Source organism: Scardinius erythrophthalmus (genome assembly GCF_964197995.2).
Source record: "Scardinius erythrophthalmus genome assembly, chromosome: 18".
In the NCBI taxonomy this organism is placed as follows: Eukaryota; Metazoa; Chordata; class Actinopteri; order Cypriniformes; family Leuciscidae; genus Scardinius; species Scardinius erythrophthalmus.
The window spans coordinates 32,216,480-32,241,272 of NC_138238.1; the positions used below are offsets into that span (position 1 = coordinate 32,216,480).

The window sequence follows — 24,793 nt, forward strand, 5'->3', positions numbered from 1 at the left end:
ACTTCCGGGATTTGAAGAGCGGAATAGTTCTAAACACTGTCATTTTGGCGTTGGACCCAAGCGGGAAGGAAGTCGACCGGAAGTTGAAGTCGACCGGGTGCCGCCATCTTGTAGCAGAACTTCACTTGCGTTAGCAATCCCATTGACTTCCATTCATTTTGGCGTCACTTTGACAGCGAATAACTTTACATCTGAGGCGTTTGAAGACTCCATTTGTCCATTTTTTATTTCTAAAGAAACACGACAATGTATAAAATGCTCCATTACCTTGTAGCTTATGTTATGTCCCCGTAGAAGCAGTTTTTGTAAAAGTAGGCTAACGATTGCGTCATAACCACGCGACTCTCTGTCGCACACTAGAGAGATTACCGTATGGACGGGAGGAGAAGCTCGCGGGCAATCGGGGAGACGTGGAGGCAAAATGACAATATAATTAATCAGAATACTTAGCAAAAGTTTCTCCTGCTCCAAGCTCATGGACAGCTCCTAATCACACTCTCCGTCTCTGCAAGATTCGGAAGGGAATGATTCAGATTTCTCTTGGCACAGCTACTAGAAGACAGACGGGTTGCTCACGTGGTCCGTGTAACGCTTTGCTCGGTTTGAGTCTGCGCGTCAGGAAAGGAAGTGCTAAGAAATCGCTGAAAACGGGCTTCACTTGTCTCAATTGAGTTCCAATGGGGTCGCTGTGTCCATTTCTTTTACTGTCTATGGTTGGACCCCATTCACTTACATTACTGCGTGTCGAGTTGTTCCAGAGTTAAATTGTTGAAATATCGACCTCTTTTGAATTGTCAACTGTCTATGTTGTATCAGAGGCCCTTTGCGATGCTTATACTGGTCTTCATTTGTACATGCACAGCGTAATTATTTATATTTTATGTTAGTTGTTTCAACCAATTTTCAAGCACTGCCTGCTAACTTAGCTAACGTCAGTTAAGAGTTCGGTAATGAATCGCTGCCACCTTTATAGCAACTTTTATTTAATTTATTTTTTTGGGGATATACTAACTTTTCATTATGTTTTATTGTCTTGAGTGAAGCGGCTTGTGAGAACAATGCTGGACCTCTAGGATTGTTATGGCCATCACCAGTCCTGTCTGTTTCATGGATCACCTGCCCCTGGTTTTTGCTTTTCTTGTTCACACAAGCACACATTTTTGTTGTCTGTCATTGTTTAATAAAAATTGTTTATTTGAAAACCTTCATTTGTATCAGCAATGCTTATAAATTCGTTTTTAATCTGTTATAGTTTTGATAATAATATTAAATATTAAAATAATATTCTTAGTCTTAACATGATAATGTTTCACGTTGTGGTCCTGGGGTGGCCACTTTCATCAGAAGAAGTGAGCTAGCTTAAGCGAACTCTGAACGGACCGCCACGGCAGACCTCTTTGCGTGATCACGAAGGTAGGCTAATGGCTGAATCAAAATTTATACGCAAAATCACGGGAATCAATAGCCTAATACAGCCCAGTTGTGCTAAAATAAATATCATGAGACGTCCATCATCAGATGAATGATATGGAAAAGTTAAGTTAGCGCCGCTAAAGACATGCGAACATGAACACTAAGCTTTTCCCTCCAAAAATATAGCCTAAAACTTGTCTCCAAATGCAAAACTGACATTAACAAAATGCAATAACAGCTGAAAAAGTACTTGGGGTGTGTTTTATTTTATATTTACCGTTCAATAATGCAATCGCTGCTGTCTGTCCCATAGAAGAACATGACAGCCAGCGTATGTTTTAGAACTATTGGGGCTTACATGAACCACGTGACAGCCATAGCGGCGACATCAAAGAGTGTCGCAACTCTTTCTCTCTATGGCTCTGGTTTGGGAAACGCTTAACCACTCCCCTCAAACCGTTAGTCTGCTATGAGCGAGAGATGGAGAGGAGGAGCGCTAGAGTAAAACCCTGGGGCCTGTTTCAGAAAGGAGGTTAAGTGAAAACTCTGAGTATGTTAACCCTGAAATGAGGGAAACTCTGAGTTTTCTGTTTCAGAATGGGAGGTATGTTAAACCTGAAGGCCCTTTCACACTGGACGCGATTTTGACGCACGAATAATTCGCGCGATGGGTTTATTTTTTGATCAGCTGTTTGTGTAATGAGCGCTTCCACACCGAACGCGAATGTGCTGAGGCGAAAAAACGACTTTTATTTTTTTCGCTTCGATGTCGATTTTTTTTTTTTACTTTTGCGGCGACAGAATAGGCTTCAGCCAATTCACATACTACAAGGACAACGATTTGAAAGACAATGTGTGGCGTAGCATTGCCAACCAACCGGTTATCACGACTGTGAGTGTGTTGTGTGATAGTCCTGTGCTGTGTAGGCTAGCAGGCCAAACTACATTTGGGATAGAAAGCTAACACTATTAAGATAGAGACAGAGACCGTGTTTACTTTGAACACGTAACAAAATGCAGTGAGACTATTTAGGGCTGCTTTTAGTAGGCTATACTATACATTCTTTGTGTGATATTTCTAGTCGAATGATTTTTAACTTACTTCGTGTGTTACATGTAATGTGTAGTTACATTACAAAACGCACTGTTGAAGACGCAAAAAAAAAAAAAAACTGCACATAAGCATACTCCCCTTCAGACTTTCTGTTCTGTAAGATTGGGTGCACCCAAAACCTTCTTTTCTGTCTTTTAAATAAAATGAAAAGCTCGTCTTCACTGGATGCTATGACTATGACTGGATGATGATGATGATGATGATGATGATGAAGTGTCCATGTTTTCTCAGCTGTCGGCGCGATTCGCGCGAAAGTTTTGGAATGTTGAAGCTCTCTGAACGTCACAGACGTCGCAAATTCGCGTCGCGGCTGATGTGAATGGTTTTGATGCGAACTATTCGCACACGAACTATTCGCTTTTTCGTTTCGCTTTTTCGTTACGCATCCGGTGTGAAAGGGCCTTGAGAAAGCAGAGTAAGTCAAGCCCGTTTCAGAAAGAGAGGTAACTTATACCAAAGTCCTTTTAGGCAAGTCGTGCCACTCGGCCGCCATCTTGGCAACGCCTCCGGGCAGCGATATTTTTTTTCCCAGGATGGTAGGGGAAGACTCATGAATATTAATTAGGAAAGTCATCCCTGATTGGTCCGACGACCTACCCCTAACCCCACCCCTAAACCTACCCGCCACTGGGGGTCTGACGATCTACCCCTAGCCCCGCCCTAAACCTACCCGTCACTGGGGTTAAGACCAATCAGGGATGACTTTCCTAATTAATATTCATGAGTCTTCCCCTACCATCCTGGGAAAAAAAATATCGCCTCCGGGCAGCTATTTCGGACTAACAAGACCAGGCTCCTATCTAAATGAATGGGCAGAAAGTCAGAGACTCAGAACTGCACTTTCACTGGTCACTGGGACATAAAAACTGCATGTATAGAAACAGTAGTAAAATATGATAAAAATCGCTTAAAAAGTTTGATGACTTTGCCCCAAAATAAGGTTTAAAATGCCTTTTTCCCCACAGGTTATACCTTTATTACGCATGCGCAAGGGTTCACGTTCAGGACAACAAACTTCATTTACGTCTCTATCCAGAATGCCGGTGTTGTGCCAAGCACTTAAACAATTATATGTATTTAAATGTCTGAAACCTAAAATAAACATTATGTGGTTAAAACACTGAACAGTTGTGATAGATCCTATGACAAGCGCTGAGCGCGTCCGTCTTTGGCTCAGCGCCAGTCACAGCACGAAAGCACAGGTTGAATATGGCAGTTATGTCACGTACTGTACATTCGCTCCTTAGTGGTCAGCTGCTGACTGTTAAAAGCAGATGATTGGCTTTCCAGCGGGAGGGGCGGGACATGTGCATACAACCGCCATCTTTGCCGTTACGGGTTTTCCTTATAGTTGTATTCATAGACATAATATACATAGACGCCCTATTGGCCGCTTTGGAACGTTGCTGCGATACGTCAACGCGTCCGCCATTTTGTGGAGGGCAAGACTGCGCTGTAATCAAATGCAAGTAAACTGCTGAGCTGCGGTTTTTCTGTATAAAAACCAAAAAAAATTACATTTATCAACCGATTTCGGTGGTTTGTATGTGGTGTACAAAAAAAGTTCCATCTGTAGTTAGTTAAACTCTCGATAGATAGACTTATATATATATATATTTTTTTAATAAGGAATGGCGAAAGCTCTGGCTTGTCATGTATTTAGCTTTTCATTCTTGGATAAGAATTGTGAACACCCCCATACTGAGATATAATTTAATTTTCACATTAAATTAAATAAAGTTTTCTTATTGTGGGAAAAGCATATTCTGTCATTGACCCGATTTTAGCAATAACAAAGATAACTGATGGATCATTTATGGTAATATGATATGGTACAACTACAGTGCAATGCAAATAGTAAATATAAGATAAAGTGAGAGGTAGGCTAATAGTAAATAGTTTAGTCAATAAAATAAACAAACAGTATACAGTAAATAAAATAGTAATGAAAAGTATAATTATATAATATCATAAGTACTAATATAATAATAATAATAATAATATATTGATAATAGCATATAGTTTATGTATACTATAATAATAGCAGTAGAATATGAAATATCAATTACAGAATATAGACAATAAAAAATAATAGGTTAAATAGTTACTATGAATAGTAAAATAATTTGACAGCATAACTATAATAGATTGATAATTGTAAGTGGTATATTATTATAATAACAATAATAAATAATGTAAATTTATACATTTTAAAATATTATTACATAGGCTATATAAAATAAAATGACGCAACCCTGTCTCTTTTTGTTAAATTTCAGTTTTTAAAAGGTATAAGAAGCTATACAAATCAAGAAATAAAGTAAACGATCCAGTCAAACATACAGCAGGCTACACTGTTATAATAGCCTAAATATATTAAGTTATGAAACTTCACTTTGCCCTCAGCCAAAACAATCTGCCAAGGAACAAATTATAGATTAATGAAACCAAAGATCGCCCGTTAGATAAACACAAGACGAATTATTCTCACTAGACTGACAGCGACGAACGTCAGAACTCAGAAGCGGTGTACGACATGCACTATAGCCGAGGCAAGGCTGTTCTCGGCGGGGTACATGAGCGCTGAACGCCCGCGGGGATCGCTGGATCTCACAACTCCGAAACCGTCAGATAACATTTTTAAAAAGGCGCTATCTTTATAAATAAACCACAGATTTGAGCTTTAAACAACTACATTGTCGACTGAAAAACTCTTAAAACTACATTTCGTGACACAATAACAGTAGTATTTTTAAATTTCGTGGCCTTTCTCCTCTGATAATAAAAATAGTAAATGAAATGCAACCAGAAACAAATTTTCAGTTTTGCTTGAGAAAGGTAATTCCCTGAGACCTGTTTTCAATTGTGTGGCGATTTGTAAAGCCCCAAGCAGCACAAGAAATAGGCATTTTTCTCAATTCTCGTTATGAGAGGTATGGGAAAGTTGCCCTCCGCAGTATGGCGGCGCCGTTGACGTACGATCCAGCGGCCAATAGGGCGTCTATGTATATTATGTCTATGGTTGTATTGAGGATTGAGGAAGTGGCATGTCTCATATAAATAGGGTATATGTCGAACGTCGCATGACGAAACCGGAAACCTGGTCTCATCGCATCCGCTTGTCATAGAAAGTGTTAACAGCCGTATGAACTGATGCCGATATCTATGGAATTTTAAGGTAATCAGCTAACCTACCTATCTCACTTTGTTATTGGCTTTTTATTCTATTTAAATATCTAAACGTTAGTGTGAAGATTTTTTTTTTTTTTTACTTTTAAATATCGATCTTCACATGCGAGGGACATTGGTTATGATCATCTTTGCTCGCTCCTTTTAAGTTATCTTGAGTAAAACAGTAAAAAAATGCATGAAGCACATACAAAAGACCTGAACCGGAAGCGATGCGTTCTGTTTTCCGGTTTCGTAATGCGGCGTTCGACATATACCCTATTGTCTCTGCTTATCCACCTTATTTTCGAACGCGGAAGTAAACATGGGTCCAATATCCGGTTTTTGTGCGGCACTTCCGTTTCCTCGCTTCCCTGGGCTAAATAACATATCGATCGCGAAGGATTATGCAGAGTTGATAGAAAAATGTTACACATGCCGTAGCAGATGAATACTACAAAGAACTAAAGCCCCGCCTCACTCAGTTAGGGTACCGGACCTGGTTGAAAACACTCATGCATCTAGCTGGCAGAGTGCCAAAACTTCACCGGCGCCTTCAGCCCCGCCCTAAACATAGTCGAGCCAACGCTGGACTAATATGGAGGTATTTTGTCATGTCAAATGTATTAATAATGCCATAAGAATGCAACCAAAGCATAGGATGGATAAGTAGATGGCTATAAATAGTTGTAAATCATACAAAATAAATGCCATGATCATGCCATTATGCCATGATCACTAGATTTTATACAGTTACTATAATGATTTTGTTTCTCCTTGGAGTTTTTATCATGTAGTTTTTTATTGAGACTTCATAGCCCAGCCACTTTTCTGGTATCGGGTGGTCTTCTATAGGTGCTCACGAAATGAAAAGAACAAACATACGGTCGTTTCGATGGTTTCTTCAAATGTAAAGCTTTTAACCACAGGCGAAGGGACAGGGGCGCAACTACCCAGTGTCAGAGGGGTATGCAGCAACAATTTTGGCGCCCCCCCCCCCCCCCCCCCCCCAAAAAAAAATAACTGCGCCATGTAGCCTAATGAGTGAGTAACGGATTAACTAAGTCCAAAATTTTCATTTATGAATACAATGTAACTATACTTCACAGTTATGAATCCACTGCTGAGTGGACCTCTGTCCCTCTAGGGGGGTTCGGGGGCATGCTCCCCCGTAAGAAAATTTTGTGCTTTTTAATGTTGAATTCATCGATCTGGTGCACTTTGAGAGTTCAAAATTAAAAGCTCCAACCCATATTCAGTGTGCAAATTAAACAAAGAAAAAATCAAACCTTTTTTAGTAACAGCGTCTGTCTACATTACATTACTACGTAATAATAACTTTATAATATTAATCCCATAAAACAAATGCACTGAAAAATAAAGGAAACTTTCATAATTAGTTTTGTACTAATTTCTATACTTCACATTAAAGATGTGATTGGGCCAGCCCAGTGTCAATCAAGAAAAGAACCAATGGGCCGCTGATCTACGTTTTTAATGAAAAATGTAAATTACTTTTTTTTTTTGACCAATGCATTACAACGGCACTAACCCAGCACCGCCAATTAAGCAAAACAAAACAAAACGAATGGGCCGCCGATGTACGAGTTTTATGGGCCGTTAAGATAAAGACAAAAAAAAAAAAAAAAAAAAAATAGCCTATTAGATGTATCGGCTCAAAAAGCACGTCGGCCCACCGGGAATCTCCTACATGCGTGTCGACGTCACACTTTAAATCTACCTGTTGCCTTTGACCATCCACTTATTTAGTTGCTGGCGCATCAGTTGACATGCTATATCCTTTTCCCTCTTTCTTTTTCTATTTTTAGTCCCGACAGCTTTTTTGCTATATCCATCTTTTTCGACTCGTACCTGCTCGCTCAGCGCTCACGGCGCCCCCGCCTGCTCGCGATATTATCCCCCCCTCTCTATGTCAAAATTATATGATGGAATCTTATGGATATCCTACTCTAGCCTGTTAGTCCTCCAAAAAGTTATATAACATTGAGGAAATGCAGAAATTATTTAGAAATGCACAACAGCAGCTACATAGAGATAAAAAAAAAAAAAAAATTACCATCGCTTTGGCGCCCCCCTGGTGCTACGCGCCCCTATGCGCCGCATATAGCGCATACCCACTTTTTGCGCCACTGCGAAGGGATTCCTCAGGCCGGCGACACACTGGCTGCGTGTGTCCGTTTTTATTTCGGCTCCCATGTTAACAGGTTAGAACGTGCACACTGCCTGCGTGACATGCGCGTCTCACAGGCGCGGAAAACGCGTGCATGCTATAAATAGAATCGACGCCTATTTTCCACGCGACACGCAAGCGTTTTGGAAGCGTTTCCAGACAAAATAGAATAGGAAAAGATCTTTGTATTTAATTTTACATGAATACATATTAATAAATTACATTTTGATGTTTGAAATTTTAGGTTTTGACAAATGCAGATATAAATGCAATGAAAAAAAAAAATCGATTTTCTAATATTGCACCTGTCAGTACAGAACGAAATATTCTGTAGCCTGTTTTGCCGTCAATACTGCCGACGTTGTCTTTGCTGCTATATATATGTTTAACATTAAGGCCTTCCACAACTCTCTCCCCATTATGTCGAATATAATCACCAATGAATGAGGATCATATGTCACCTAGCAGTGCCGCGTCAGACACGTTTCTGGTGTGCAAAGACATGTAAAACGCCACGCAACAGAAACGCCACGCAGCCAGTGTGTCTCTGGTCGTAGGGCGCCTGATTAAAATGTCAATGATTGATTTCGATGATTAAAACACTCCTGCTCCAAGTAAACCTTTCTTTTGTATCAGTTTATGACAACCTCTAACTGCACAAACAATCCCGGTCTTCCCCGAAGCCATGACGATGAGTTAGTTGTTAGGAACACTTGTTTAATTAACCGATATGGTGAAAAGTGATCAGCGCGCCAGTGACCGGAAGTGCCTGACCGGAAGTCTCGCACAAAATACCGTCAACTGGCTGCGTCCGTATTTCCGTTAAAAATAAGGTGAATACTCAGAGTCAGTTACCATGGTAACCTCTCATTCTAAAGCCCAATTTATACTTCTGCGTCGAACTTACGCCGTAGCTACGTCGTAGGCTGTGTGTAGCGCGCGTACCCTTCGGCGTACCCTTCTCGTTGGCCAACTATGGTCGCAAACTATGGCCAACTATGGTCGCAAGTTCATCGCAATGTCCATTGAACTCTATTGGTAACGACGGAACTTGCGACCATAGTTGGCCAACGATGCTTTCGGGAAACGCACCCCTGGTCGGGAGCAGGTTTTCTTTAGTAAACCCAGAGTTTCTTTCGGTCTCCTCCCCTTTTTTAAAGAGGAAGTGGTGTTTAAACACCTCATTCATTCTTTCAGGACATTTTTATTAATAAAATTAATATTTTATTAAAAAATAAAATATATTGCTATTTTCTTTTTTTTTTTAATAAGATGAAGTCTATATAACTCCTTAACTGGCAACTGAAAACACAGCAGTAGATTAGAGTTACATAATGTAGTTCCAAACAAATTCTACAGAATTAAACATTTACTGGAAATCACTGAACTGTTCATCTGTGCAACAGAAGTTGATGGACCGTTTAATTTATTTAATTTATTCATTTGTTCTCATTTTGCACTCTGGTGTTAATCTAAAGAATGCAGATGTTTCAGGCCAGAAGATTACTCATGTCAATGGTTCTCTATAATGTCTAGCCCAGTACAGAGCACAGCTTGCCAGGATGATAAACACAATAACTGACTCACCACTAAAGGCATTACCTTGTGAAAAAGAGTGCCATCTCTCCAATCTAATCCAAATGTCTTATGGCACTTTCAAATGGATCCTTTGAAGACTAATGTGTGAAAGAAGCAGGCGGTGAATAAAAAATAGAGATGGTGCCATTCCCAAGCCACAAATAATCTCGAAACTGTCGGTGGATGGTGAAAGAACTGAAGTGCTGTTGTTAGTTTATAGTTTGAGGTCAGCCTGGGAAATTAGACCTGAGCACTCAAGACTTATTAAACAAATGATGCATTTTAATTTCACATGACCCTTTTGACTGCTGACGATTGTGTTGCTCTAGAGTATTGGATTAAATGAATGATACTCTTACACTGCTTGACAAATGATTAGGTTCTTGACATTGTAAAGATGCATGACAAAAATGTCTTATTTGATGAGGGACAGTTTTGCATGTTCTGCACCTGAACCACAGTAAGAGACCTCAGCCTCTGCCATTGGTCTGGTCAGTGACTTGGACTATGGATTACTTACCTGTCTACTCAGTACTCACCCGAGATGTTTACCTTCTGTGATTTCTCCAAGTTCCTGTATTCCTTGTTCCCCTGTCTGCTCTCCATCTGCAGCGTCCCTCCAGCGTTCCCGCTATCCTGTAAGACAAAGACATTATCAATCTAAAGGCAACCAAAAGATGTGTGTATTTGGATACACTGTAAACCCGAATAAGTTGGCAAAACTCAAAAAAATTTAGGTAATCAGTTACATCAAAATGTTTAAGTTAAGAAATTTAAAGTTTAAGTAAGCATAACTTGCAGATTTTTTATTTTGCACTCATATATTTTAATTGTTCTTGAGTAAACTTATCCATGCATTTAACTTAAAATGATCATGCAATCTCAATTTCAATATTTTTAGTAGTAGAAACTTGGCTTGCTTTAACTAGCTAATTCAATAAATGCTAGCTTGCTAATTGGTAACACAATGCTTCATGCTCCACTCGTCACCATGATTTTAACCCTACAGAAACTCTTCTATACTTACATAACAAAACATTAAACACTAAATCTCACACTTATCATTAATCTTGCACCAAAAGCATTCTATAACACTTTATTTTAACATTTACTCTCCCTTTTGAGAGTGTCGTGGCAAAGCATGCTGGGAAATAGAAATCCCAGCCCAGTTTCAGTTAAATTTCAGTTTGTCTAAATTAAAAGAAACAAGCTCATGAAGCTGAAAACAATTCAGATTACTTAAAATGTGTCATTCTTTTTTTTTCTTTTTTCTTTTTTTTTGTGAACGCAAAAGAAAAAGAAAGTTCTAAATACTCAAAAAAGTTAATTTGATTGAACTAATTTGTTTAATTTGAGTTGGCTTTACTCAAACCATTTAATTATTTTTAACTCCAGGGTTTACTGACCAATTGAAGTAACATCCTTTCTCATCTCCTGCAAACAAAGCCTGGAATTATACTGCACTGCACATTGTTTGTGGTCTATACCCTGTTTTGGACACTGTTCAATAAAAGCTTTGAGATGTTAATCATCCATCTCTCTCTCTCTCTCTCTCTCTCTCTCTCTCTCTCTTGAGTCTGATATCTCAATGCCAAAGTGATTGAGAAAAATTGTTATACATTTAATTCTTGAGCCTAGACCTGCTTCTTTACAAAATGTCATAAGATTTGATGTTATTCCCTCATGTTGCATGTAGTGAATGCTGCTTTTAAAAACAAAAATGGATAAATGACAGGAAAATGCAAAACATCAGTTAAATACGAAATTTGCATAATAATTTACATTTAACATGTCATTTAGGCAGTGGAAAGGAGAGATAAAAACACTATTTATGAAGGATGACACTTAGATCATCATTGTCACCATTAAATGCAATGAGTTTATTGAGTGGAGGACAAACTACACCACTACAGTGCATTTAGCGCGGGCATTGCTTTATGATGCATGGGAAAGTAATAAAAATGTGGGCGAAATCAATTTGCTCTATCAGATGTGATGGAAATCGTAAGATGAATCTGCTTGCCAGACAGTGACGCTCAAATCACATCATGTGCCTTCCCACCTTACTCAAGAAATGGTCTTTTAGTGTCTGATATAATGAACAAATCATTATTAGTTCTCAAATTAGTCATGTTGTAGGCTGAAGCTGACATGTCAGTGATGTGAATAAGTGAATAAAAACACTTTGACAGCAGGCCTGTTATGTAAGTCTGTTCATCACTGCTGCTTGGTAGATTGGAACACAATGTGTTAGTTTTGAGGTGTGTGAAGAAATAATGCTTTTTTGTTCATAAATATTAACATAGCAAAGGCAATTAAGGCAAATGTTCATTCATTTCATCGTTAATTCAAAGTATCCTAAAATGTAATAAAAACACAATAGAAACACATTTCTTTAAGAAAACATGTAAGGTGGCCTCGAGTGGCTTATTGCTTTTATAAATGGTGGCAACAGCAATAAGATAAGACACAAATGTTGAAAAGATAATTACATTAATTCATAATGAACGATTCTTCTGCCAAGTGAAATAGCTCATTAGCCTCTACATGTGGCTGTATATAGCAACAGCTTCGAACATGACTAATGCAATCAGATATTATAGACGGAAATAATAATTGTATAATGTTTTAACATTATAAATGTGCTGCCTGCAAAATCACTGTAAAAAGTGACAAGCATTTGATTGAACTGAATTAATTACAGAATTACAGAATTATATTATCTAAATTACAGAATTATATATCAATTCTGTAATTTAGATATTGTCTGTTAACAAAGCATTAAGTAAATATAAATAGAACTGGTTTCAGTGAGTGAATCTGAAAACATTTCAGTCAGGATTGGTACATGATGTCTGGGATATGTGTTCATACATCTTCATGATCTTGCATACATCTCTACATTTGGTTAGTAACTGTCAGATGTGAGAAAGAGAAAGCGAGAGAGATTTTTTTTGTGTGTGTTCCCATAATTCTTCCTGTATGGCGGCTATTTGCCTTTAAATGTGTGAAACAGCATCACACATAAAAACGTTTTATTTACTATTAGCTAAATAAGGGTTTTTCATTTACTTTTATTGTTTTTATATACAATGCTACTTATACTTGCTATATAATAACTCTTATCGACAAATAATATTTTGGGCATATTTAGAATTATAAAAAACATTTTCATTTTCAACATTTTCATTTTCATATCTCATTGAATTTAGATAGACAGACATGACACTGCTGACAGACCCAGTTAGTTGCACTTCTCTAATATTAATATGTAATTTATACTTTAAAATATAAATCTAGACAATAGCATGTGCCTATTTAAGGTATGCATAAGGTATATAGCCTATTCAGTTAGATAGATAGATGATAGATAGATAGATAGATAGATAGATAGATAGATAGATAGATAGATAGATAGATAGATAGATAGATAGATAGATAGATAGATAGATAGATAGATAGATAGATAGATAGATAGATAGATAGATAGATATTTCCTCTGGTGAATCATTGCTCTTTTATCATATTCCTGAGGGGTGGGGGCGTTATGGAGATCCTCAATAAGCGGATGGTCAGATGAAATGGCACACAGAGGAAACATGAACTCCTCGAGCATTTACAGCACATTCGGACGCTTATTTCCTAACAACTTTTCTCTTTGGGGCCATCTCCAGAAGAACGGGACTACCCATGATTTGACGCCTTTCTCCATCGACTTTCTTTTTGCGGGACATGAACCGGACACTATAGTTTTAATGGTGATGTATGTGCTATCATTCGTGACCGGACTGGTGGGGAATATAATGGCTCTGTGGGTCCTGACGCGCCGAAGGAACCGCTTGTCTGGAGCGTCAGCCACCAGGAGACTCCTGGTGAACCTGGCGGTGTGCGACATGATGGTGGTGTGCGTCTGCATGCCGGTTAACTTAGGACTTCAGGTGTACAACGCCTGGGTGTTTGGAGAGTTTCTGTGTCGAGCTGTGCCGTTCGTTCAAGCGGTATCAGTCTCAGCCAGTGTTCTGAGTCTGGCCGCGATTAGTTTGAACAGATACTACAGCGTCCACAGTCCCCTGCACGCCAGATCTTTCTTTACGACCAGCAGAATGATATGCATGATAGCTGTGGTGTGGATCGTATCTTCTGCACTGTGTTTGCCGTTGTTTTTCATGAACACGACTAAGACGCTTTCCCTACTAGACGGACTGCATACAGTGACTGTGTGCGTGGAGAGCTGGTCTAAAATCAAACTGCGCCAGGGTTACAACTTTTTGCTCTTCTGCGCGTTGTATGGATTCCCTGTGGTCTTTAACCTGGTCATTTGCTTTTTGACCGGTTGGAAATTGAGTAGAGGAGGCACATCATCAATATCAGATCCCAACCAGCTCGCGCAAACCTCCTCGAGTTCGCGCCTGAAAACGCGCAAGAGGATCGCCAAAATGGTCTTTGCGCTCGTGTTGCTGTTCACTTTCTCCTGGCTGCCGCTTTATGCCGTGGACATCTGGATCGACTCCAACATTCCCAGCTCCCCTGATCGAAACGACGAGATGAGCAGCGATGAACATCACTGGATTCTCCAGAGCAGACCCTTTGCGCAATGGCTGGGTCTCACCAACTCATCCCTCAACCCTCTTTGCTACTGCTTCATCGGAAACTTGTACAGATCGGCCAAAAGGTTCAGAGAGAGCTACAGAGAGAAGATCTCATCTGTCATGAGTTTGACCAATAGGTCTTCAATAAGAAATTCTGCCTCTAAAATCCAGCAGCGCAACTCTGGCTCTTCTGGGAGATTTTCTTCAGAGACAAGGAGCTATACTGTTTTCAGACTGACCAGAAGTAAAAGCGTGTCTGCAACGACTGTGTGTGAGAGTATTTAACTGGGGGAGAAGGAGAATTTATATAGCCCAATACAGACAGACTTGAAACAATCATGGAAATGTGAAAAGGGTGATGCTTTATAATAACTTTCATTGATACATCATTAACAAACATCACGTGACGCGTAATAGAGTAGTTCATGTTGGCCTACATTTCAGTATGTTTTAAATTTCTTTGCTTTTCTAACTGAATAGCGAACAAAAGTCTGATATGTGAACATACTATTTATTATTTGCATTATTTAAATACTTTTCAGCATTACAATTTCAGTTAAAAGTCTAGCTAAAAAAATGAGTAGCCTAATAACAGTTATTAATCAAAGTTATTATAAAGTGTTACTGTGAATTATAGGCTATATCTATCTTGGCTGTTTTGTCGTTTTCTTTTGTAATTATTTTCTGTTAAATAAACGAATACCAGATTTGTTCTGAATATAGTCAATATACGAGTGGAAAATTGCAAACCCAGAATGTGTGGCTCAAGCAGGATTAATGGTACCGCTGAGGGGCTTTAGCCCTGACGTGTGGTTGTCTGTTATTCCACCAGCTCCTCCCCACCAGAAATCTAAAGATCACATAAATATTCCTACTGTTATACATTTTGATCACTGCGCCACTTTTACAGTCTTTCTGAAGCTCCTATATTTGGTGGGCAGAACAGTTCAACACTCTTAAAAATAAAGGTTCTTTACTGGCATCTATTGTAGATCCATGGCGTCATTCCAGTCCCACAGAGAACATTCTCAGAACTTTGGCACTTTTTTTCAGTAACATTACTGGAACGTTCGTTCAAAATTATCAGGTGTTTAATAATGTTCTCATAACGTTAGCACAAAAAAAAAAAATCACATTTCAAAGTAACATTCCCATAATGTTTGCAGAATGATTAAATGTAATGTTTCCTTAACATTTGTATATTTTTTTCCCCAAACATTTAGAAAACGTTCAAAGTAATGTTCAAACGTAATGGGAACCTCAGCAAAAAATAATTGTTATCTGGGTTGTAGTTAAAAATGTTCTTTAAAATATTCTAAAATCGAATAAAAAATGATTCTTTTTATAGGAACTGCGCACTGAATGATTATTTGGGGAACCAAAAATGATTCTTCTATGGTATCGCTGTGAAAAACCCTTTTGGAACCTTTATCAGTGACAAATTAGAAATCTAAAATGAACCATAATGATGTTGTTCCAGTGTTTGCCATCATTATGCTAAATTTTTAGGGAAAAAATTAATCTGTCGGAGAGTAATGGATTTAGGTAATTACCCTTTTCCGTGTGACTAATATACAGTAGATGATAATTTGTTGCCACTAAGATGGAGCAAAGACAGTGAATAAGAACCCAGTAATTTTGATAAACAGATGTCTTTAATTTTCAGTGCAATTGAATTAATTTTGCATTAATCAGGACCAATGGCATTTTAAGATTATCCTCAAGCGCAACAGATTTTCTGTGCATGAAGATGTGATCTTCTGCTGCTATATTCAGAAATAATAATTAAGGCAGTTTTGCATCATTAACTGAACACTGACTGTGCATGATTTGCTTAAATGAATGCAAGCACGATACATCAGAGTGCTGATTGTTGTAAATGTGACATAAGCATCACTTTAGGTGCTGATGCTGTTTTAAATACCCGAATAAACCTTGTAATGCTCTGCATTCAACCCATTTTATTGTTTTCGAGACAAAACTTAGCATTTAATTTCCAATTAAACAGTAAAACGATGGTGTTGCCAGGATAATATTGGGTCTTTTAAGCTTAAAATACACATACATCAACAATAGGAGAAATATAATAGTCTCTCTTGATATCTCTGCCTTGCAAAATAGAAAAATTCTGTTTAAATGTAAAAACATTGCATTTGAATAATGTGTTGTTTCATGATTGATAAAGCAATTGAAATCTTCTTGTTTGAAGCACAGCACGAAAAAAAAACCGATCAGTTTTTGCAAATATATTACAGCTTTTTTCTCTTACATGAGTGCTGAATAGCCTTGAATCATTATCATTATTTACATTTTTCACCGTTTATAGGCGATGGAAATAGAGGGACTAAGACCTCTACTTTGCTCTAAAAGATCTCAAAAGTGTCCTATGATTACATTGATTTAAACTGAATGTCTAGCACAAATGGGCTCCCATCAGTCATTCAAGATAAACGTGTGCTATAATGGATGTAGTGCCTCTGTTAATAACCTCAAAGAGCTTGTGCTTTCAACAATCCAGACCTGTTTCAAAGCAAAAGGAACGTCGGTTACTGAAGCTTAATAATTCACACCTCATGAACGTATATAACAAAGCCCGGAAGACAATTTGTCCTCAAAGTAATCTATATGTTAAGTAGCAATTTGACCTTTTCATTTCAGGCACAGTTACTGTAAAATTGTGTTTAGGTTAATTAACCGCTTCCTTCAAAACCTACAATTATAGACTATCCTATAGATTATTGCAAGCAGTCACATTTGAATAAAACATCCAAGGAAGCAGAGCTGTAAAGTATTGGAGTAAATGTAATTAGTTACTGTACATAAGTATTTGAGTATAAAAAATATTAGACACTTTTACTCTTTACTTGACTATATTTTTGAATAACTATACTCTTTACTCCAATACAATTGTGATGAGTAGGCTAATGCAATTGGTCATTACATTTTGCATGGCATCTAACTTTTTCTGCAGCAGTTTATTTCTGCTAAGAAAGAAGCGATATCGCCATCTACAGGGCATTGAAGGCAGGTACTATATCTTGTGCGTTTTTGCCCAAACTCACAAACTTGTCAACAAGTCTACTTTATACGAATGCAAGTGCATTAGGTAGTTGTGAATCGCAGGTGTTCACATATCGAGATGAGGACATGGCTGCAGCCGAAACCAGCACGTCCAGTGCAAGTCGGCTTTGACTATTTCATTTTACTTAAAGGAACATGCAGACTTTTTGGGACTTGTGTGGATACTGTTATTTGTACACGCTGTGACTATACAAATCACAACATGTAAATAGGAAAATGTTGGCGTTATTTTATCTCTTGTTGGGAGCAGTATGCTAGCTGTTTACCTCCAGTATTTGTGCTAAGCTAGGCTAGGGGTGGGTGCGTCAGACAGAGTTACGGCATGCACGCATGGAAATGAGAAGGGTATGTATGGACTTATCTAACTCTGAAGTCCCGAAAAGTCTGCTTGTTCCTTTAAAACTGCAGTCCGTAGTGTTTCCTCTTTGTCGCCATCTCTGTTCGAAATCTGCAATTGCAGTTATTCGCGGAATTATCAACTTTACGTGGGTTGTGCCTCGGCACTGCACAGCGCGGATGAATCCAATGTTTTGAGGAGAATGTGCGGCTGTCAGTCGCCGCGCCGGTGTGGATACTGGCATTCGCAATCACAAATTCTACTTTTTGGAAGTATGACCAACATAAGAATTTTCACCGGAAAATGTCATCTGAACAAGTAAGTGTACATCCACTTTTGTTCTGACCAACTCGCTTATCATATCACTTCAAACCGTTCAAATTATACTTTGTTTTCAAATTGTTAATGTTAACAACATCAGCATTGCGTGAGTACATTTAATGCCCTTGTTTTCACATCACATGGGTCCGGCTCTTTTTTTCTGTAGCCACTCCGAAGTCCGAAGTCTTTTGCATTTTACAACGGGTGAATCTCCAGTTTAGTTGTCACTGGTGATTGTCGTTTGAACCTTTCTGGATCCGCCATCAAATTGATAAGTTTAATTATATCAAGTGCTGTGAGAAAAGGCTATAAATCTCCACCTCCAACATCCTCACACGCAACATAGCCTACTAGCCGAGACTCCTTCATGTGTACAGATGTGACGTAATAACGCATGCTCGAATTTCCCGCGGAAATCCACCAGTACCACTGGAATAGAGAGCCTTAGTCCCTCCCCTTCCGGTCGACCACCATGGGACCTTATTTCGGAAAAATATTGTATGGTAGTCAATGGCGAGAGACAACAAATATTTTGATCTCGTTTGAATTGTGCCCTGATTTACACATATGATGTTTGTCAATTTAAAAGATACATTTTAAAGTCAAGAAAGTCGCAGCTTGATGTAAAACTGCTGAGGTATAAGACTGTGAAAATACGTAATTAGAAAGACTACAAACCCAGAAGGCGCACATGCGACGTCATACCTTTTCTCTCAATGAATGAAGCTAACTTTACTGAAGCTAACGTCTGTCATTTTTTTCTATAGTCTTACATTATAATCGTAACGTTACGCCGTCATGCCTGAGTGTTTTGAGCCAGAATACACACATACGAGCAACGGATCTTGTGACGTACATAGTGCGAGACGAGAGATGTAGTTCATTGAGCGATTTTCACATAAAACTAAACGTTACTCTTCTGTTTTATGACAAACTGCGACTTTCTTGACTTTCATAATTACCTTTTAAATTGACAAACATCATATGTGTAGTTCAGGGCACAGTTCAGACGGAATAAAAAGATAAGTTATCTCTCGCCATTGACTTCCATACATATTTTTTCCGAAGTAAGGTCCCATGAGCCGGAAGCGGAGGGGCGGGACTTAGGCTCTCTATTAAAAACATTATTACAAGCTTACCGTTTTGAATCGAGCTAAGGCAAGCAGATAGTTTTGAACACTGGCTGGTTATGTACTTTCTCAAAAATGTATTTTGGATAATTTTAACCCAAAAAGGTTACGGACTGCAGCTTAAACATTATTTTAATTATTCGTTATATTGAAGACTCTTGAAGAGACGTTTTTGATGGATATTGGTTAGCTTTGCCCCTTTTGAGCTCTCGAACTTAACCGAGACTTGAGTGTTTGTTGACCTTTAAAAGGCTGTTGTTTCGACCTTTTTATTTTTAGAAAATAAACATGGCATTGCTCTCCTCACAAATCAACTGTTTGACTTTTCACTGGCATCTCGGTGTTCAGGACTAGTGCATCTTTAAGCCTATTCTGGATGAGTAAAATAGGCTACTTAAAGTCCCCATGAAATCAAAAACAGATTTTTTTGGCTTTTAGTAAAGTATGTTATAGCTTGCTGTTATCTATAACCTAGTATGCTCCAAAACAATGAAAAAAATCTCATTTAGCCAATATGGATCACTCTGGATCACTTCAGCTTCTCATTAGATTTTCTGTCCAATCAAATGCTCTTTAGAATCTAGAGCGTACCGCCCTCTATATTAGACGCTGAAGCTGCAGGTAAAATTGGTCACTTGTTCACACATTTACTGTTTTCTACATGGTGAATGCCACATAGTGCACTATATAGGGGGTAGGGAACGATTCAGACAGTGTAAATATGCTTTCCATTGGGGTGAACGAAGTCTGGTTTGACGCGAACCGCTGCAATGCCCACACAATCTGTTCCGGTTCAGAGACATGATAGCAGACCACAAAATGTATCGGACCCATTTGACTTCTGCACAGAATGCTATATTTTAAAGCAATATGGAGGATATTAGGAGGAGAAACGGTTATAGATTAGGAGTGTACTGTGGCCTTAACGCTAAACGCTATTGGCAATTTTGAAAAAGCGGAGGAGCTGTTCGATATGTCCTGTCCTGTCTTCCTGTTTCAGTGGAAATGGCCAAAACACATTGAATAATGCTGCCCATTCCAAGGCACTTCAGTGGGCCTTTAAGTAGGCTACTGTTCAATTCTGATATTCTAAGATTTTTACTGAAGTCGTAATGGCATGAGTCATTTTCGCTGTAAGGTATCTGTAGTTTTTCTCAAGCATGGTTTTCAGGTAGGCTACTCTTTACACTCTTTACAGTCTTTAAATGATCTGAAATGTCCTGCATTATCCTGAGTCTTTTTGTTATTCAGTGCGGTTGTTCTTTACTGCCACGTTCTGAGGATGGAAGAGACACTTGTGAGCACACTCAATAAATTATAGTTTGCTTCCTCATCAGACTTTTGCTGCAATCACACACTCTCTCTCATCTTGACATCTAAAGCTATCCATCTGTGAAACCAGAAATTGTCTTCCTACCTCGTATCTTTTAAGACCGGCTGCTGAGTCTAATTTAATGTGTCAGTCCACACAATGGGTTCTTTTCAAAGGTCCTTTGAAACTACTGACCCTTATTATTTCTTCTGTCATTTAAAGGTCCCGTTGCATGCGATTCCATGTTTCAAACTTTAGTTAGTGTGTAATGTTTCTGTTAGAGCATAAATAATATCTGTAAAATTATAAAGCTCAAAGTTCAATGCCAAGCGAGATATTTTATTTAACAGAAGTTGACTACAAAAAACGGCTCGATTGGACTACACCCCTCTACATCCTGCATTAGTGACATCACCAGAACCGTGTTTAGACTAACCTCCGCCCACAGGAATGCTCCCTCAACTCTACTGGCTACTTGCGCACTTCTTATAACTTAGCCTACTGTGTTTACTCAGCTCTTACGGTGATTTTCTGAAGTAAAACTGACGCTTCATCTTTTGTGTGATGTACAATAAACTTTATTATACTCATCAGTACATGTTTGATCATCATTCAGACAGCAGACGTGTAGGCTATAAATAAATAATGGATACATAGCCTACAAGCAGATGACAAATACGTTATAATAACCGTAATTAAACTACTAAACCATACCTGTTTCATCTCTATACAGCAATCTGACTCTGTAGGCATTATTGTCCGACTCGAAATGAACGCCGTTACTGAGAGTTTCTGATATTATCATCATTCCGTGAGATGAATTTTTCCTGACAGACTGAGCACGAGCTCATGAAGCTCCGCCCCCTGTGTCGTCCAGCAGCACCTCATTTGCATTTAAAGGGGACACACTGAAACGGCTCGTTTTTCTGAGCCCCCAAAAAATGTCAATTTAAACATGCTGTAAAAAATGATCTGTTGGGTATTTTGAGCTCAAACTTCACATACACACTCTGGGGACATCAGAGACTTATTTTACATCTTGTGAAAAGGGGCATAGAATGGGACCTTTAAGAATAATAGCTACTGACCAGCTGAAGGCCAACTTTTATAAATATGTGGTATGTTATTAATATGTAGTAGGGCAGGGATTCCCTAACTTTTTTGTCAGCCGAACTATGTCAAATTACTTTAAAGTATCCCCTAAAATTTTAAGTTAATATTTGAATTACTTTAACGACACATTCGCATATTCAAGGTTCTCTGATGCTGGTTGAAAGTAACATGGGATACAAAGTATATATAAAATATATTAATCTGTTATTAGAAATTGTGTTATTTTCACTTAGCTGGTCTTTAAAGTGGACACAAACCTCTTTTTATAGTGTCACAGTCCATATTACATACCACTAAGCTAAATTGCAATTATCGTGCAGCCCCAATTATGTATTTTAATTTTACGTTGGATAAAATTGATTATTACCTTTTTTTCAACTCATGAACCCCAATTTAAGAAATCCTTAATTAGTGTATAACAACTCTAAAGGAAACACCATTAGGAAAAGATATACCCGAGGTCAATAATCAATCAAATGTATTTTTATTTTTTGAAATTTGTCTGACAAAAACAATTTTTGTGAAGAGAAATAAGCAGCCCTTTAACAGCCCAACAACAATGGGCTTTTTACTCTAAATAATATCCTTTCACATATTTAACAATTTCTGAATCATGAATTGTTGATTTAATGACCTTAAACAAGTCTTGCATCTTCAAATATCCATGGAATTTGCTGGGATTCTCATTAGCTAAAAATCTGCCATTTGTAGCAGATTTTTAGCAAAAAACATGAGTAATTGCACTGTTAAAAAAAAACTGTGAAATTTACGGTAAAAAACCGGCAGCTGTGGTTGCCAGTATTTTACCGTAAAAAATAAGGTAGCAACCTTTTATGTTTTACGCCGGGATTTAAATTTACGGGCAAAAAAACACAATGTAAAAAAAAAAACCTGTGAAATTTACGGTAAAAAAACGTCAGCTTGGTTGCCAGTATTTTACCGTAAAAAATATGGTAGCAACCTTACTTTGAAAAAAAAAAAAAAAAAAAAACATCAGCAAGATTTAAATATGTGGTAAAAAACATCAGCTGTGGTTCCCAGTACTTTACCATAAAAAAATACAGTAGGAACCTTTTAGTTTTCACGGGACAACCGTTATATTACATAAACCGATAAATGTTATCATTAAATTTCACTAAAGTATTAAAGTCTGCTTTATATCTTTGTAATATACTGATAACCATCATAATAACACAAGTGGTAAAAAAGAAAAAAACACGATGATTTAAAGGGACACTCCACCCATTTGCACTAAGCTTTGCATTGTTAAAAACCCAGTCATACTATTGAATGGTCGTGCAACACTCATTTTCCCCTGAGACGGGAGAAATCCGTTATTTACCTCTTACACTTCCTCCCATAATGACGCAAAAATCGTCATTTTGCGTCATTGTCGGAGGAAGTGTAAGAGGGGGGGATTTCTGTTGAGACTACCAGGAGACTACAAGCACTAGTTCCTCATCTTTCCCAGGGGGCGGGACCCGCTCACGCTACAGACCTATTACAGATCAGTGGGTGGGACTTTACTCTCTGAAACTGAAAGCAATATCCTCCATCATGTTTGAAGCTAAGCTAACAGACGCTGTGGAGACAGATGTACAGTAATGACAATAGCGGAGGAGAGTACTCAATATGATATAGAAGAAGATGATTTCGGAAGTCTGATCCTTGAATCAGGTGTTTGTGGCTACCTTTACAAGCCGCATTATAGCGAAGAGCAGCCGAGGCAGAAGACCTGCCTGCCGCGGACGAGGGGCCCGGACTGGCTCGAGTTAGGGCGGACTGGTGGCGCCGGTGATCTCACTATGCAACTCATAGACTGTAAGATGCAACTACGAACACAGAGATAGAGTCCGTCTGCGGCAAATAATTTCAACAATGACAATTTCTCCTGGACGAAATCTCTGAATCAGACGAGGATACGGACGTTTGTGTTGTGAACTATCCTAGTTTCGCACCGCATATGTTCTGACTGAACATCCCGGTACCATGCAATAATTCACCTTTTCGAAAGAAATACAAACGAGGAGTAATGCACTAATGAGTTCGCCAACTAACTAGACATTTTGTGTGAAATGAATTTCAAGCTCTGGTGGTAGCTAGCCTTGTAGACGGAAGAGTGATTTCTCTTATAGGCAGATATGCGCTGTTCTGGTTTAGTGGGAGTGGCTTGCGGAGCTGTGCAATGTGGTGCATTGTGGGAGTTTTTGTCTTTCATACAAATGCGTCCTGAAGTTATTTTTTGTCTTTCCTCGGTCACGAAGGCACCAAATTCAAAATTTATTTTACATTTCGACTACATATATGACCCACTTTCAATAAAAAACAATGTTTCTATGGGTGGAATGCTCTTTTAAGTATACCATTAGTTTTCCACAAACTGAGGCACATGTTAATATAAAGAAGGTGCACAGTGTCATACACACAAACACAAAACACCATCATGGTGACACACACATGACTCCAAATAATGCCATAAACATTCATTAAACAATATATGATGTAATATAAACCCCAAATGTATAAAACTGATAACAAAAACCAAGAAGAAACATAATTATTTAAATGAAATAGCATCAAATGTGAAGTGTCACACAGGGAATTCTGGGAATGTCCATTTAGAGAAACAACAGGAACAGAAAAAAAAGAGGATGAGCAGAAACACAAGAACTACAAGTGACTTCAGCCACAGTCTTCTTAGATGAAATCAACTGAAGAGAAAAGAAGACATTAAATCTGTGATGATCTCAGCAGAGGTGGATTAAACAACTCCACAAACAGCATTACCAGCTTCACTTATTACTAACCAGACTAACTTCTGTCATACATCTACAGTTCTGTTTGAGAATTAACAGAGGTTTAGATGTTGATGATTTATTGTTTCATTTGAAGTCACCATGATGGAGATCAGTGACTGCTTTAGTTGGGCTCTTGACCCTTGACTTTCTGACATTAGTTTTTCTCTGCCTGCTGTAACTCAGAGTTTATAAGACATGTTGATTATGGCTAGGACATTAGAGAGAAAATGAATCATGTGATGTTGGTTGTGTATCAGTGACGGCAATCACCTTGTTTGATTTTCTGAGCTCTTATAGAGTCTTATCTTTGATTATATGTGTTATTAATTTTACATTATTGATTGTAGTAGCCCTATGATTCTACAACATGTGATCCATCAGTGTTGTGATAATCAGAATAATTTTTAAAACATTGTGTACAATAAAGGTTTGAACTACTGTGTCTGTTAAACAAACACAAACATCGAGAGTCAGCGCATGAATCTCAACAATGGTGATGATAAAAGTGCAGTGCACTTGATGGAGCCTCCAATCAAAACTCATCAGTATCCCCCAGCATGCATTGCAGCAGGAATACATTATGCTGAATTGCCTTAGTATTTTCTTTTATTATTATATCTGCTTTTATTTTTGATGTTGTTTTTGTTG

General features: G+C 38.3%; 1 protein-coding gene across 1 annotated transcript; it reads left to right on the forward strand.

The window, feature by feature from the left end:
• Positions 1-13,045: 13,045 nt before the first annotated feature.
• On the forward strand, positions 13,046-14,338 carry LOC308706365 (galanin receptor 2a; the record flags this gene model as incomplete). Its single annotated transcript, XM_081391959.1, has 1 exon — positions 13,046-14,338. The coding sequence occupies one exon, from the start codon at positions 13,046-13,048 to the stop codon at positions 14,336-14,338; it is 1,293 nt and encodes a 430-aa protein (XP_081248085.1).
• Positions 14,339-24,793: the final 10,455 nt, after the last annotated feature.